The 17,593-nt window shown below is 36.4% G+C and overlaps 1 protein-coding gene across 1 annotated transcript; it reads right to left on the bottom strand.

Annotated features, from left to right (window-relative positions):
- Positions 1 to 2,350: 2,350 nt before the first annotated feature.
- On the bottom strand, positions 2,351 to 13,557 carry LOC101242557 (RING finger protein 11; the record flags this gene model as incomplete). The annotated part of the gene is given in 2 exon segments (XM_004227549.4): positions 2,351 to 2,729; positions 13,394 to 13,557. Coding segments are annotated over 2 exon segments (339 nt in total), but the record flags the coding sequence as incomplete, so codon positions are not given.
- Between the last annotated feature and the right edge of the window lie 4,036 nt (positions 13,558 to 17,593).

Genomic DNA, 17,593 nt, shown 5'->3' with positions numbered 1-17,593 from the left:
ATTTACAATCACGAAATTCAGGGCTGCGTATTTACAATCACGAAATTCAGGGCTGCGTATTTACAATCACGAAATTCAGGGCTGCGTATTTACAATCACGAAATTCAGGGCTGCGTATTTACAATCACGAAGTTCAGGGCTGCGTATTTACAATCACGAAATTCAGGGCTGTATTTACAATCACGAAATTCAGGGCTGCGTATTTACAATCACGAAATTCAGGGCTGCGTATTTACAATCACGAAATTCAGGGCTGCGTATTTACAATCACGAAATTCAGGGCTGCGTATTTACAATCACGAAATTCAAGGTTGCGTATTTACAATCATGAAATTCAAGGCTGTGGTTTAACAATCACGAAATTAAGGGCTTTTTACTTACATTCACAAAATTCAAGGCGAAAATAAACTGGCAACACTGAAACCGAATTCAGGGCAGTCAGGGTGTCAGTCAGGGTTTTAGTCATGCCCATGGCGCCCTCTATAATGAGGGCGCCATGGTCATGTCCCATGTACTCGTAAACAATGGACAAGTTAACTTGTGGTTTCTATGGACTTTGTCTACATTAAAGTGATCTACATTGGCAGTATTCTGCAACTTGTAGTTAACTTACCGAGTTTAACAGGCTGTGCTAGTTTCTTTGGCATGTAAACTTCATAAACATAACGTTAAACCGATATTTTTTGTTGTTTTTATCTCAAATTAAAGTCATATTAACCCCTGTCTATTTTCTTCATGCTTAAATCTCAGTGTTTTTTACAAAACTAAAACTAGTTTTATGAGACAAAATCACAATGTACGAAGTATTCAATGTTGTTTTTTGAAGCTATGAAACTAGTTTAATCGTTCGCACACGCAAACTGAAAAAAGCTTCGGCTTTACTATGATTTAGCGAGCATTAAAAAATAGCACCTTTCTATTTCGCACTTTTTTACCTGTTCAAAATGTACTGTTTCTATTTTGCATATTTTTTTAATATTTAAAAAACAGTAATCAGCTTTGACGGGCGTTTTATAATGTCGTGATAATACTGTCGAATAATTCTGTAATTTTATTTTCCTGATTATCATTAAATTAGGGTCCGTATAAAGAGAATTAAAAAAAAAGTCTCGTTTGACAAAGTGTCCCATCTTACCCCACCCTACTATATACAGTTGTTTTTATCTCAAATTAAAGTTAAATTGACCCCTTATTTTTTATTTCACAAAACTAAAACTAGTTTAGGACAAAAAGTAAAACTGTACGAAATAATAAAGGTTGTTTTATGGAGCTATAAACCTAGTTCATTCGTTCACACTGGCAAACTACAAAGTTCTGTTCGTTTTACCAGGATTTAAGCGAGTATTAAAAATTAGCACCTTACTATTTCGCATTTTTTACCTGTTTAAAATATGTATGAATGAATGTTACTTACTTTATTCTTGCGTGGCCGGAAGAGTTTAACCATAGATATACTAATATATAACACTATATATAACAGTGGTATATTAGTATCTCTATGAGTTTAACACCTCGTGCCAGCTTACGAGTTACTTTGTAGGTGATTATTTTTGGGGAAATTTTTTATTTATGACCGATAGTTTGGACAACCCATGAGTGACCACTGAGTTGAAGCAATTGCCGTTAAGTGTCCAAGGACACATACGCCCACAATGGTAGCAGCGTCGAGCCTTGAACTCATTACCTCTGGGTTACAGGTAGGCGCGCTACCCACTATGCCACCGCGCTGGACATCTAGCCTACCAACATTGTAACAAAAAACGATGAGCCGTTGATAGGCCGTTTTTTTCCCATAAACGAAATATTGTTTTGTGACGTTCCAGTGCCCGCGAGTGACATTTTTTACAACTTTGAAATTTGATTTTTTTAAACGTTTATAACTTTTAAATTAAAGCATATTTTCACAAACCAGCTGTTAATTTAGCATCAGTATAGACATAAAACGTTGTTCTTATGCAAAAAACAACAAAGTTGCACTGTAGTACATCGTAGGCGGACTCGAGGTATATGAAGCCAACAAATAGGGTATACTTTTCATTTTCTTTGCCACGATAAACAAATGACAACGTCCTCTTCATTGTTAGTTACAATTTGCACCCTACTGGATTCACAATGGAACGTCTTCGGAATGTAATCTTATGCAGTTTAACTAGAACGGGGAATAAACTATTAATGAAATTAAGTTTAAAAGCCGTAGGCTACATGTATTAATAAATAGTTTACAAACAACATAACTATTCAAGAAAAAACAACAACAAATGACATACATAACCACAAGGCTTAAAGACCTTTATAAGCATTTTAAATTAAGAAAGTACATTAAGCTGTCCGGCAGCAAAAGGAGGAAATCAGGAGAACACTTATTTAAAAAATCGGATTTAAGTCATGTAATTGGAGTGCTGTTCCACTGTTGGAAACTGATTGCCAGTAACACTGTCAATTTAATAGTTTATCAAAGAAGGACAGCTGCTTTATAGCACATTGTATCGATATATGATTATTATTAAATATGACGACAAAAGTTTAATGCAAGAGTGAAACTAATCAACTTCGGTCAGGGTTGGTTGTCATAAGATGAAAGTAAGGCTGCATCTACGGGTTCCATGCAAGTTGGGCAGGTAAAGGACCGCATTAACCAATCATCAATACAACTTAGATGGTAATAATGCATACAAGGGAGATACCGGATTGGTTCGTTTTGTTCGAAATCCACCATACAGATACAACATCTAAAAATGGTTAAATAAAGTGGTATATTAAATTGTAAAATGATCATATTGTGGTATTACAAAAAATCAAGGTTTACGGCTACACTATAAACTGAAAAAACTGTTATTACAAAACTACAATGTACTAGTACAGCGGTTCTCAAAGTTTAGCGCGACCCAAATCCGAGTTTTATGAACATCTCACGACCCATGTAACCAAGCCTCAAACATCGAAAAAATCCATTTTTAATGTCTAAATAATGTACCGTACTCACCCACTCACGAGTTACGACTTACTTTTATAAAGTACGTGTCCGCACAGGTATGTAAAAACAGATTTAAACTTTAAAAACAGATTTAAACCTTTTCGTTTTACAACCCGAAAACATGTGTGCTTCGACACCAAATGTTGCTGCTATTAGTTCATGAGCTGATTTATTACCACATAGTGCTAATATATAACGGGTATTATTCAAGTAACAATAAAAACTACAATCATAAACAATGGAAACGTAATTAAGTATGTGCCGAGCCGAGCCCTAATTCCAAAGCTGGTGCCCGAGCGTCAGCTTTTATGAAGCTTAGCACTGCGTCCAGAATTGCGCGGAGCCTTTGCTATTGCAATATTGTTGCACGCAAGAGCAAAAAATAAAAAAAAGTGAAGAAAGTAAAAGGCAAAGAGACTAGTCAGCCCAGCATGTTTTTTAATGTTCCGTTCGTTGTACTTTTTCTCTCCGGAAAGTAGCCTAACAAATCGCAACGTCAGGGAATGTGCCCGTCTCGAATTACAGCAGGTATCGAATTACAGCTGGTCTCAGCGTTTCAGTATATATTTCCAACTTTTAATAAAACGCATAAAAATTCAAAAAGCAAATATAAATATAGTACAATGGGGGAAGATGGGACACTTAAGCACATATTGCCGAATATTTCCAAAATTAAAATACATGACGGTTTTTGGGAAGTACCACGAATTAGTACTATCATTCCTTTATTAATTGACACCAATTTAATAAAATATAATAAAACACACGAGGAGTTATTTAGCGATCCGCACAACAGGTGAAATTTTACAAATTTGAAAACACACAGGATAAGATGGGACAGTTTAAAATCATTGTTAATTTTGATTCTTAAATGTATTTGTAAATAGGAATATACGTAAATAACACGAAATAATACTGTACGCTTTAAAAATTAGGTCTAAACATTTTTTTCTTGCCCTACTGCTACAGTTTTTAACATGTTACCTATACATTATATTATTGCATAACAATTGGTATTGTTTGAACGACAATGGGTACTGTTCAACTGCAATGGATAAATATTGTATCCTACAAATGTAAATGAACTCGTAATAACAGAAAATTAATAATAACTATTAATAAAGTTTTTTATTTTTGCTACAAATTGAGTATTACTACTAATTTGGGATAAAAACAGCAAAAAAATATCGGTTTAACGTTATGTATATGAAGTTTACATGGCAGAGAAACTAGCACAGCCTGTTAAACTCGGTAGGTTAACTACAAGTTGCAGAATACTGCTAATGTAAATATATTTCAATTTAGAGTCCCATCTTCCCCCACATTGTAGTTTTGTATGTTTTCATTGCCAAACTTTAAAAGAATTGCTTTTAATATATAGTAATACCTCAGGGAGTTTTCAACTATAAGATACTAATATAATAAAAAAATAATATTTTGAAAATATATTCGAAATTTGGTCATTTGCACTTGGTGATAATTTATAAGAAGTAGCTTGTGCCAAAAACAGAGCAGTAATACCCAATTTGTAGCAAAAATAAAAACTTTATGAATAGGTTTTATCAATTTTCTGTTATTACAAGTTCATATACATTTGTAGGATACATTATTTATCCATTGATGTTCGAACATTACCCATTGTCGTTCAAACAATACCAATTGTTATGCAATAATATAATGTATAGGTAACATGTTAAAACCTATAGCATTAGGGCAAGAAAAAGACTGTTTAGACTTAATTTTCAAAGCGTACAGTATTATTTTGTGTTTTTACATATATTCCTATTTAAAAATATACTTAATATTCAAAATTAACAATGATTTTAAACTGTCCCATCTTATCCTGTGTGTTTTTTCGAATTTGTAAAATTTACCCTGTTGTGCGGATCGCTAAATAACTCCTCTTGTGTTTATTATATTTCATTAAATTGGTGTCAATTAGTAAAGGAATAATGGTACTAATTCGTGGTATTACCCAAAAACCGTCATCTATTTTGATTTTGGAAATATTTGGCAAAATGTGCTTAAGTGTCCTTCCTTCCCCCATTGTATTATATGTCACATTGTGGAATTCATTCCTACTTATTAGTTGGTACAAAAGCTAGTTGTTAGATCAAATTTCATTGGTAAATTGTGCTTTGTTGTTGATAGTAATACAGTATTCAAACTACATTTTAAAAACATCTTTCATCTCTGTGACTACAATAAACCATTTTTGTACTGAAAAATCAAATTTACATTGTCAAAAAATATTGCCACCCAATTTCTCCTTGTGCGGTTATATAATCTTTTAAGTCATCTCGAATTTCCATGGCTCTTAAAGAAGGCCGAGATCTATTCATATTGTCTGCCTCAGGTAAGCAATTAGCATTAGAGATTGATAGGTCCATTGGGTAGCCGTTCTGTCTCCTTACAAAATTATCCAAGATGCATGCTACTTTTACGATGCTATCCACAGGCTTTTCAAACAGCGTCCCTTCGGCTGTCATCATGTCAAAGACACACTCCACACTCCTTTTGCTCTTGATAACCTGCCGTTAAAAATACGTCTTGCATTGCCCAAAGATCTTCTGGGGTATAGCCTCATGAGATTGGTAAGCAGCGGGTATGCTTCATCGCCAACAATAAAGTATGGACAACTTTGATTAGTGCCTGGAAGAATTCCTTTCTCAGGCAAACAAAATGAGCCTGTTGCTCTTGAATCACTTCTTATAGGACACCTAATTCTAATGTGTTTTCCATCTATGGCTCTAACGCAGTTGGGCAAATTCCAGAGCTCTTGATACCGCTTTGCACTTTGTAACCAAACTTTTTCCATTACATTTAATGGAAACCATAGTGAAGGCTTTTATAGCTTTCTCCAGTTGCCAGGTATCTGCAACACGAAGAAATTGTTTTATATACATGAGCAATTATCGGAGTATTTTGACATTTGTGAGCTTACCGCAAAGCCACCAGTGTTCTAGTATACTGCGATCACTTCTTTTGTCTCAGCTGTAATCATCGCCATATTCCTGTTTAGCTATTTTGCTAACCATCGCTTAGGTTGCTTGAAGCCAATAAAGCAAAATTGCGGTGTGTATTGGCAAAACTGCTTTAAAGCAAATTTGACTAAAAACATGAGATAAAGCACGACTAATAAAGCAAAATGTTTTAACGGTAGGGATTCGCCCTAATGCAAACAGGTGGCCGACTATAATAAAGTGTGTCCGTCTACCAAAAATTACCGTCCCAAGATCAACAAAAAGTTTGGATAGAAGATTAGAACAATTTAAACGAAAGGGAATAAAACCTTCAAAACATTGCAACAAAGTCGTTCTGTTATTAAAACATTTTTGAATTAATTATCTGTGTCGCCACGGCCTATTAGAGATAACACCTGATAATTCACATTTTACATTTGAAATTAGAAGGCCTATTGTACGTCACAAACACCATTATTTTCAATTGTTACATCATGTATTTTGCCTAAAAATTATAGCAGTAATGCAAAAAAACGCATTGAAAAACATACGATTTTAGCATTGCGGTCAATTATTTACACAAGTTTAGCTACATGCAGCGTTAGACAGTCCCTTTAATTAGTACATGTTCGTTAAGTCAGCTATGTCTGCTTTATGTCCACTTGTCCAGACATAGACAGTGGACATATCGACATAGTGAATATTTTGGACATAGCGGACATGCACTAATTAAAGGACCCGCGTTAGAAGCTGTAAGCGAACTGGTTTTAACGGAATAGTTGAAACTAGATTAGGTTTTAAGTTTTTTTTTGCTTCCCATGCTTCACCTTATAAGCTTCATAGTCATTCTCAAAAATCTCACCATGTGGACCAGGTTGCCAGGCTGCCGTATAAGCCACTTTGCCCTCAAGTTCGCTTGTACAGGAGCCAAAAGAACATTTTTTCGGACAGGACTGATACCCAGACCAATTTAACTATGCAGCCGCTTGTAGACCATGGTAAACTGTAGTTGAATGTATATAACATAGTTTGAACTGTATCAGCACCAAGTAAGTTTAAGCGCGGGTGGTTCACGTTGAAAATAAAAAAACATCAAAAACATTGACACAAATCATCATTGAACCCTGCAAACCAAGCGACCATTACCAAAACTATCTTGTTTACTAACTTAATATGCGATAGTTTAGACACAAATTTGTTCTAACTCAAAAGATTACTAGTTATCTACTGTTAATTTTAAACACTTCATTAATGCAAAATAACCCTGATACTCTCTTTGCAACTAGCATACGCCTTCTATTTTAAATGAATATGCAAATTAAACTGTATACTATGCTGCTATGTTTACATACGAATAATAGATAATAATGATGTTTGTGACGTACAATAGGCCTTCTAATTTCAAAGGTAAAATGTGAATTATCAGGTCGTATCTCTAGTAGGCTGTGGTGTCGCCAGGGCTGTTCTCTCTCCGCAGTCACGGGGGCCAATATCCAATCTTGTTTTAAGCGTTATTTTTGCTTGAGAAAACGGCAAGATAGCTCGGGCTTGACATACAAAACGAAATGCTGGAAATGTTATCTTAAAATATCTTTCGCCGGGTAATCATGGGACTCATTTCAACATTTGTCTGGTGTAATGGCCGACGAGAAACTCTGCAATTATTAGCATGAAAGCGCAGTTGTTTTATAAAGCAAACACAGTTTTAATCCTAACATGTTAAATGCACTATTGTAATAACAGTTGACGCAACAATTGATTTTATTTTTCAACAATCTAATTGTAACTCAATTCCCATTATGACTAAAATAATCCACATGAGGATTGGAACTTTGTCGTAAGACTCGTAACAGAAACAGATGTGTTTATTAACCTTACGTAAGAATCGTAAACATGTAACATAATCGCAAAAATGGCCAAACTGTTCTAAAGGCACATGCCAGTGGCCCACTGGCATACACCTTTCTTCTTAATTACGTCATTTACGTTAAAGCTTTGACACATCCCTAATCGTAATTTATTATTGCGTACCCGTTAAAGAAATGTATCACAACTACCTCTGTAACTTTCATTTTTTTTAAGACACAAGATTTTGTAACAATATAGTTAGGTTTCTTCTTCACCAAATTTCAGTTTAGGTCTAAAAATACCTTTTTCTAATGTCATGTTAAAGTTGGTAAATTGGCCTGTTTTAATTTTTTTTTACTGTTATACAAACCTACTTCTAGCCAAAAGGTTTTACCATACGACTCCTCAGGCGCGCCGATTTCCTAAATATTAGGGGTATGCGAAACGCGTCTGCGCGTTGACTGACATCATATAGTCATTGGAACCCTGCGAGCCAAGACTACTAAATAAGTTTTCTTTTCGACCAGAAATCTGCACATAAACTTGGAACTGGCTTCCTCACAGTTGCGTGTAAAATAAATGTAATTCGCCGATTAAACAAGCGAAAATAAACGGCCAAAATATGTTCTAGTAATAGCACTGCTTATATTTACAATGTTGCCTCTGCCAAGCAGCATGTTTGTTACGAAATAATAGGGATTTACACGTGGATTCATTACATCATAATAGTGATTGATACGTTTATTATTAAGCCTGAACTCTGAAGTAGCTTGAAAACCTATTAGTTAAACGTTTGCGATCAAGTAAACTTAGTAAAGATTGTCACGTTTGCAATGAATACTTTTTTGTTATCTTATCAAACATAAAGACCAGCGCGAATTCTATACACACCACCGGAAATTCCTTCTTTTAAAATCGTTAAAACAGGCATGCAAAGTGAAAGGGGTTTATTGAACTTTCAAAACTAAGTAATATAACATCTTAAATAAAACAAATAACAAAAAAGGCGAAACTTTCGTTAGTTTAGAATTTGGCAAACGTATTAAGCCTCGTGGTTGACCTGTCAATCCATTGGTCGATAACAGGGTGCAGGGGAATTTTATTTAATAATTCTTTGTGGACGTTCAGTAAAATAACGTGGTTTAGCCGCTCCTGCTTCATTGCAGAACTCAGGTACGTTTTGATGCGACGTAAGACGCTGAAGGACCTTTCGGCTTCGCAAGTGGTGCAGGGCAAAGAGAGGTAAATTCGTAAAAGAGAATTTAAATTCGGTAGAAGAAGGACAAGTGTCGCATTATTTGAAAAAAACGATTGGGTTACGCGAACTACGCATGGCGGAAAATCGTGGTATTTTGGGTTGTTCCATGCCGATTTTAGAAGTACTTGCTTTGCATTTATTTAGGAGTATTGTGGTTGAATCCTCGTTGTGAGCTGAAAAAGTATTTATTATTGTGTCCATCATTCCCCGAAATTCTGACATCGTGACGGTTCGACTTTGCACCTTTACGTGCATCGGGTTGATAAAAGATAACAATTGCTGCATAACTTGTAGCATGAAATATAAAGTAAACTTTTCCATTAACCCCTAAATGGGATCTTGCCAGGTTTCTTACTGGAAGTGGTAGCTCTGAGCTGGTTGCACAACACTTTAACCAATTGAAGATATTTTCAAATTTAGATATAAAAACTTCGAGTGCAGGAAGTCGCATCACCCATCGTGTAGGACACAGCGGACGGATTGAACGAGTTGGCTGCTCAGATCCAGCACAAAATGAGTCAAAGGACTGCAGGCGATTGGGTGATCCTTTCATAAACTGAACAATGCTTTCCAATGCTGTAAGTGCCTTTGCGCCGTGACTTGTGCGTTTTATAACTTCTTGCACAACAAGATTTAGCTGATGACCCACACAGTGGACATACAACATTTTGGGATAAGCGGTGCGAAATATGGCCTGCACACCCGAAAACTTGCCACTCATGTTAGCCGCACCGTCGTATACCTGGCCTCAACATGCATTTATATCTAAACCACAAGCTATTAACACTTTCGGCGCCAATCTACTTATATATACGTTTAAGTAACAATGGTTCACGGTGCCATCACACGGATATATACGTTTTACCATTTTTTCATTGTTACGAGTGCCGCGTTGCATTTAAACTAATAGTAAACCACGTATATTACGTACGCTCGATTTAGGCTGCATTGAGACTAAATGCGAAGCGCGTGCTTTGAGGTTACGTTATTTTTGACCAATTAGCTTGTGACTCTGCGATCAGCTGTTTCTGACGATTTCAAGTATATTTTACGCAATATTACTAGTTTACAATGTTTCACTGCTGCCACTGCTGGAATAATTACGGATAATGTTTTAAACTTCAATGATTTAGTATCTGATCATTACAATTATGATGTTGTGAAGTTTTGTTTTGTCCAATTCTTATTCTCACGGCTCTGAAGAAAAGTGATGTTATGGATACATTGGTAGTGATGTTATACGTCCACACAAAGGGGATAACATGGATATGTCACTGTTTATTGGATTCCTGTTGCTTACTGTTGTTTAATTTGCAACTTTCAATTGCAATTCATGGCTTATTTAAAGTTTAATAAAATCCAAAATTCGTGCGGCACCCAGTGTCCGATTGTTCAAATTAGTGCGGCGCCGAAAGTGTTAACATTGATTTAATGGTGACGAATACAGTTTCCGCATCGGTTTTAGGATATTCCACAAATCCTAAGCAAACTTTTTTTATATTGTACGAGTCGTCAACATACCAGTCACAAAGACTAAGTCTTTAGTTGCAATATCGGCAGTTTCATCAGCCATTATTGAATACCATCGTGCATGCTGCACGTCACAAGTGATTTTTTTTAGAGCCTGACCGATATTGCTATTTTCAAACCGATACCGATATTTTGTAAATTTCAGTTGCCGATAACCGATATTTTAATGCACCTAAAAAACTTGACTGATTAAAACGGAAAAATCTGATATAGCTAATAAAAATCAACTAACAGGCTTAATTATTATTAATTAGTTATTAGTGAACTTGTAATTACTTAATTGGTTAATTTGTAATTTTTTCAAATAAATTTTACCTCTCTTCCATTAAACAAACACTATATTTATCAGCTAATGCAGTTTATTTGTGTATCACGTTGATGCGTAAAGACGCGTAAGTGACCTAAAGTAACCATGTCGTTACACCCTTACACGCGCCTGATAAACATGGTGGACACGTGATCAGACGCTTTGACCTAGTTTAATACGTTAGAACAAGCTATCGCTCTGTATTAATTCTTGCGTACGCACGCTGCTGGCCGTCTGGTTACTAAGCGCCGATAATATCGGCCGTTTTTAGCCCTTGCCGATAATCCGTAAATACCCAAAAATGCGGCCGATATATCGGCTAACCGATAATCGGTCGTGCTCTATTTTTTTTAATACTGCATTAGATAGGTCATGTAAGATTTCGTTTTGGATGTCATAACTTAAAAATTTGGTTTTTCTAGCGTTCCAATCACAAATTGTGTCGTTGTGTTTGCCTAAAAGTTTGACCACCTGAGACAGACAGATTGGACAACTCATCACATTGGACGAGACAGATTGGACGACTCCTCGGTGTGCCCTCTTATTGCAAGACCCTGTTGTCCGAGAAAAAATTATGAAGTTAAATATACTTTCTATGATTTGCCGATTTCGATTCATGGTTTTTTGTATTTTTTTGGTGTTAAAGCGTGCATGCAGATTCTCTCTCAAACCCAACCGTCTTGGCAGCTATACTTTCCTTATGCACAACAGATGCGTCATGTTTCTTGATTGATGCAAGGCCCTTTCTCCAGTTTGAAAATCCATTCGTCACCCAGGAGCATTTTGAGCTTTGGATAGACAGAATTCGTACCAACGAAGCACGAAGGCATTTTTTTTCATCTGCTCATTTACATACAGAACAAAATGCCACATTGCGTGCAGCGTCATACAATAACCATGGAAAGTTTTCTTGCCAAGTTGGCTGATAAGACCTATTGTAAGCGTCATTTCTTCCTTCGGTGCTACATGGTGTTATTTCAGATTGCGTCGATTGAGCGGTTTGCTTTGTGTTGCGCTTTCCGAGTTGACACTGTTTCGACTGCCTTTTATAAACGCACTCATTGACAGCTGTTTACCTGAAACGCGAGGCCTTTTCGAAGCCTACATTTTCTGTCTAACTGGTTGATCGTAGAAAGGTTTTTAATTAAATTAACGATTTAATTAGGCATTTTTGTACAGGTTACGTATTTAGTGACAATCTTTATTATGACGCAATTATATACACTAATTGTTACAACATTGAATGGTGCGTTACGTCACAGACGCCGTTATTAGGCGGGAAAAACACTCGTATAAGTTTGCCTGCATACATGGATGAAGTTGCTATAAAAATAATATAAAACGCGTTACTAAATTTATATATGCACGTAAATGGCTACAAGACCTCATACTTGTGCGGAATTTTTTCGAGACCGCCCGGTATTTAACGTTATCGCCGCGTCAATGTTGGGTATGCCGCATACCCATAAAAAATTCTGAGGGATGTGTTTCGGCGCCCATGTGACTCCTACATTTTTATAAAATCGACCCCACCAAGGGTCCAGGCATGTAAAAAATAAAAATCCGGCCGATACCGGTTTGCATTTATATTTTTCCGGCAGTTTTCCCGGCGCGTGTGTTCTGACGTCAAATTTTGCATCTCTATCTAGCCCCGCGTTCGTGCGCCGATTTCACCATGTACGAGGCTTTTGGATATAAGCCTTATGGTTTCTCCCGCGGTCCTTCGTAGCGTAGAAATTTAATTGAAAATGTGTCAATCATGTTTTGTCTTTTCCGGATCAAAGTCTGTTTTCCGCGACGATTTTCACGTGTAACACAAGCGTAGGTGTCACAGGACTAAACATTTAGCCGTAAAATTAAAGTTTTGCTACTGAGCTTTTCTAATAAATACGGCATAGTGTCATTTATACTACGCGCGACAAACTTTGTCCGGTCAACATTGAAATTAATAACAGACGCTAGTTTAAGCAAGGAATACTCTACTAGGATTGCTACTTTAATAAAACTATAAAACTAATCGGCGATTACCAACTACAGTTTAAAACTCACACGTTTCTACCTGCAACGAATTTTCTTTGTAATAATAATTACCGGGAATTTAATAGTGCTTTAAGATTGTCTGTGTTTTATATTCCGTAACACGAGTTGAAATATTTGTTCATCTTGTTACGTATAACATTTAGTCACAATCCCTATTATGGCGCAATCAAATACCGCAAGTGCCTTACGACATAGCTAATAATGTTACGTCACAATTGCCATTGTCTCCACATAAATGCCGGATTTATGATAATATAAAGCTGTTTGTTACGTCAGAACTGCACGAATAGGTAACTTACGCATACGTTAACACGAAACAAAATGTTACGCAGCCGGCGAAGTAAATAAATTCCGGATTCCCACGCCGGCCGTTTTTTTTGCCGGCAGTTTTAAAAAAATCCGGCCGATGCCGGCGGCATCGAAAATAGGCACTTTTTACACCGCTGCAAGGGTCAAGCAAATAAATCACTTACTCTCTTATTTTCATGCTTGCAGAGTGTGTTTCATTCCAGGTATTCTTTGGAAGATGCTGAATTATCCCAAGTCTTTGTGCAAGTCTAATCTGTTCTTCATCATTTAAGTCATTTCCTTCTGTGGAATTCGATTGAGCAAGATTTTCTCCTACCCGATCATTTCGCTGAAATAAGAAGGAACGAAATAAATATTAAATTACAGTTTACAAGTGCTTTTCTTATATTCACCATTAATTCAAGGAAAGACACAGTAACTTTTACCCCAAAGGACCTGAGCTTATATAGGTCTATAATGTTTATGGAAAGTTGATAGATTACAACAAAAAACACATTTTTGGTATTTTTTTCTATTAATCAGGTGAAAAATAATGGTTAAAAGTTTAAAACGTAAACTTGTGTTCCACATTTGTGTTTTCAAAGTAAAATTTTAAATTTACATCACACGCGAAAACTGAAGTTAATGAAGGTAGTCTGTTAAGTTATAACAGATTACGTGGTCCCATTACTGGGATTTGAACTAAGTCGAAGAAAATTACAAGACAGTATAGCTCTAAGACGTTGACTCTAACCATTTCGCCACTGAAACAACATTTGCGTCTAACTAAATTAGCACATACTAAGTTAGTATACAAGACAGATTTAGTAATCGTTTTTAGAAAGTTCAATGATTATTTGTGCCAATGTTTTTAGATGTTATATTTATAATGTAAACCACTTGCGCGTCTAAACTTAAGTTTTCTTTCTTTAACAACAAACAGACATGTGTAAATAATTTTGTCGGGAAGCACTAGTAAAATTTAAACAGCGACTAAGGTATAATGTTAGACACAACACTTAAGTACGAAGGGAGGTTATCGTGAGTTTGTTTGTATTATACAGTCTTAATTTATGATGTGCTGTATGACCCATTTTTGGACCTGGAGGTACAGCCTCTGCTCTGCTTTAACAACAAAAAACTCGAGTAGAAAATGGGTTATGAGCAGCAGGACAGATCAAGGCATAAGCACCTTGAGACAAAAGGCTAATGCTTGTGTTTATCCAATATCCTATATTATTTTTAAGAACCGGTTTTAAAAGTTCGCAACGGACATATCAATTAACTTACTTGTTGTTACTGCGGTGTTCTTTTGCTAGATATATATAGGCTGTCTTAAAAAACTTCTGTTTTAAAATGCCAAATACTATTTTCACTCAGCGACTGAGCCAAACTAAACTGTCGGTAAAACTTACTTGTATGCCGCACGTGGTTAAAAGTAACTCCTATCTGTTAAATCATGCGTAAACATTTATAAAACAATATAAGATGTTGACAAAATAACCCGAAAAATATGGTAATTTAACCGGGAATGGTAAATAAACTGTTATTTAATGCAAAAACTACAGCCAGACAGCAAAATCCATTCATAAAACCGTGACGTAACAATGTATTATAATGGGCATTGTTCGCGTCAATAGGCCTCTTATTTTCTGAGCAGTTTCGGTGAATTCCTAGGCCGTGTATTGAGTAGGCCATGACACCCCAGACATGGGCGCCGATCCTAAGTATACAGGTATGCGGCGCATACCTCCGATTGTTTAATGAGTATGCGGCATACCTAGTTTCTAATGCTTCATTCGTCCAGCAGCCTTACACTATGTTGCGTTTACGCAGATAAAGTTGCAATTAACTTATTGCAAACCAATTAATGCTTTACTAGTTTACTTGATCATATACATAAAAAGGCAAATATCCAACCTGTTTTTAAGCACCTGCATGCTAAAATTAAGTCATAATTGATTGCCAGGTCAAACAAAAATGATGCAATGGATCCGCTCGTGAATCCCTACTATTGCATAACAAAGATGTTACTTGGCTGAGGAAAAACATCGCAAATATACACCCTGGAGACTCGTATAAAAGTACGTCTGCAACCAGTTGCCGATAGTTTTCAGAATACGTTGGCAATATGCCGAGGATTTAAAAGACGCGTGGCCGGGCGTGACGTCACGAATCGCAACGTTAGCGCGAATTTGCCCATCTCGAATTACAGTCGGTATCGTATAACACGAGCGCCCAATGTTTCATATCTGATTAGACTGATTTTTAATAAAAAAACATAAATTCCTAAACTTTTTTATATTGAAATAATACAAAGTGCTGCATTACGTCTTCTCTTTCACCGCAAACCACGTGTTCTAAATGATTTTAATTAGCGACTCTTTTCGTCCAAAAAGGAACGTATTCTCTTACGCCTTTCTCCTTGATAACATCATAAGCTCGTGCCGAGCTTTTGGGTAAATCTCGGCCTTAGGTTAACCTGAGCTTTTACAACACATTCCTATTGTTAACACCAAATTCACGAAACATTACCAACATCGTCTGCTTCATAGCCCAGGTCGAAGTATTTATTGCAAACGTATCAATCCTTTACTTGATCGCATACGTAAAAAGGCAAATGTCCAACCTGTTTTCAAGCTCCTGCTGGCAATGGCGGACACTTGGTCAATATTTGGGGGTGCTGACAACTAGAGGTCGGCCGAAATTTATGTTTTACCGATAATCGGTATCGGTAAAAATGCGCGGATAATACACTGATATATAAAATAGTTTGTGCGAAGCGACGTATGTCCTACTTGACCTTTACGTTTGTCGTAGTTTAGCCTTCCGAGCGTTTTGTTTAGCCTTCCCGAGCGTTTTGTTTAGCCTTCCCGAGCGTCTTGTTTAGCCTTCACGTGGGCTGTAGTTTGGCCTTTACGTGCGTCGTAGTTTAGATTTATGAATGTCGACTCTCGTAGTTTACGTTTAGTATTCACGTTGGTCGTCACTCCAAAGTTATTTAAGAAAAGCAACACATATAACGTTACCTACTGAGAACGTGTAGAACAACCATTTCTTTTCTTTATTATAACTTGCAATATTGTGAATACAGTTATTAATTTTGATTAATACTGAACATTTCATATGTTTCGTTATAGTGACAATTATCGGTTTTAATGGAAAAAAATTATATCGGTCGGTCTCTACTAAATCTCTACCAAAGCGTGTAAAAAAGATATTTTTAGCACGAGCGCCGAGCCGAGTGCTAATGACGTTTTCAAGGAGAAAGGCGTACGAGAATACGCTCCTGTTTAGTCAAAAAGCAACGCTAATCAAAATCATACAGAACACGTGGTTTACGTTCAAACGCTGCTTGATAAAGAGAAGACGCGTTTCGTGAATTCCAGTGTGGCAAGATGCAGAAATAATATAAAAAACTATATTAGTAATAATTGTTAATAAGAGAAGTTTTTACGGGGGTTAATATAAGCAAGCTACATTGCCACGTCTGCAATATATTGCAGTGAAAATACTTTGTTTAAAAAAAAATTGTTTTTTGCGTTATTTTCGGTTGTCCAAATGTGTCGGCAAAACGGTTGGCAATTGCCGATTGCCGACGTGAGTCTCCAGAGCTGTATGCAGCAGTGCTACTTCTGAAACATATTTAGTTTATTACAGCCGTTTATTACAGCCGGTTGCCTTGTTTAATTATTTTACACATAACTATAAGAAAGACAGTACCAAGTTTGTATTGCGAGTTCCCGCCAAAAATATGTATGTCTTCACGTATCCAATGACGTATATGCACTGGCGCCTAACCTGGGTACGCAGGGTACAAAATAAGTACCCTGCTAAAATCGAGGTTACCCAAGAGTACCCTGAATTAATCGCATATATCATTAAATGTGGCAAATCCGCTTTACAAAATCAACGTGCTTCGGACTAACCAAGCCACGAACAAGCGCGCAGCTCTCGTATTATATATCGTAGTATTTCTACGTGTATATATGGTAGATTGTTACGTAATGTATAACCTTTTTTACGTAATAGTAGGCGGTCTTACGCACGTTTACGAAACAATTAAAAACTAACTACCAATCAAAAACAATGAAATCGTAACTTTTTTGAAATGCCAACCTTGCATTTTATTGTGTATCGTCACTAATGGAGCTTTAAAAATTATATATATACATATTTTACGAAATTTCGCCTACGTCGTCTGAACTAAGCGCATACGTAAAATGGATAAAACAAGAAAAAGGAAGCTTCAGCCAGCAATTTCTTCTTTTTTCGAAAAAAATACGACCCGTCATCGCCAGGAAGCACCAACTTTGCCGGACATTTCAGAACCATGTCTCTCTCCCCCAAGTATTTGTGTTTTGGCAACACCAGAAGTATCCAGG

The sequence above is a fragment of the Ciona intestinalis genome, unplaced genomic scaffold (genome assembly GCF_000224145.3).
Source record: "Ciona intestinalis unplaced genomic scaffold, KH HT001268.1, whole genome shotgun sequence".
NCBI classification, from domain to species: Eukaryota; Metazoa; Chordata; class Ascidiacea; order Phlebobranchia; family Cionidae; genus Ciona; species Ciona intestinalis.
Note: the sequence above shows the minus strand (reverse complement) of the source record. Positions and strands in the feature narration are given on the sequence as shown.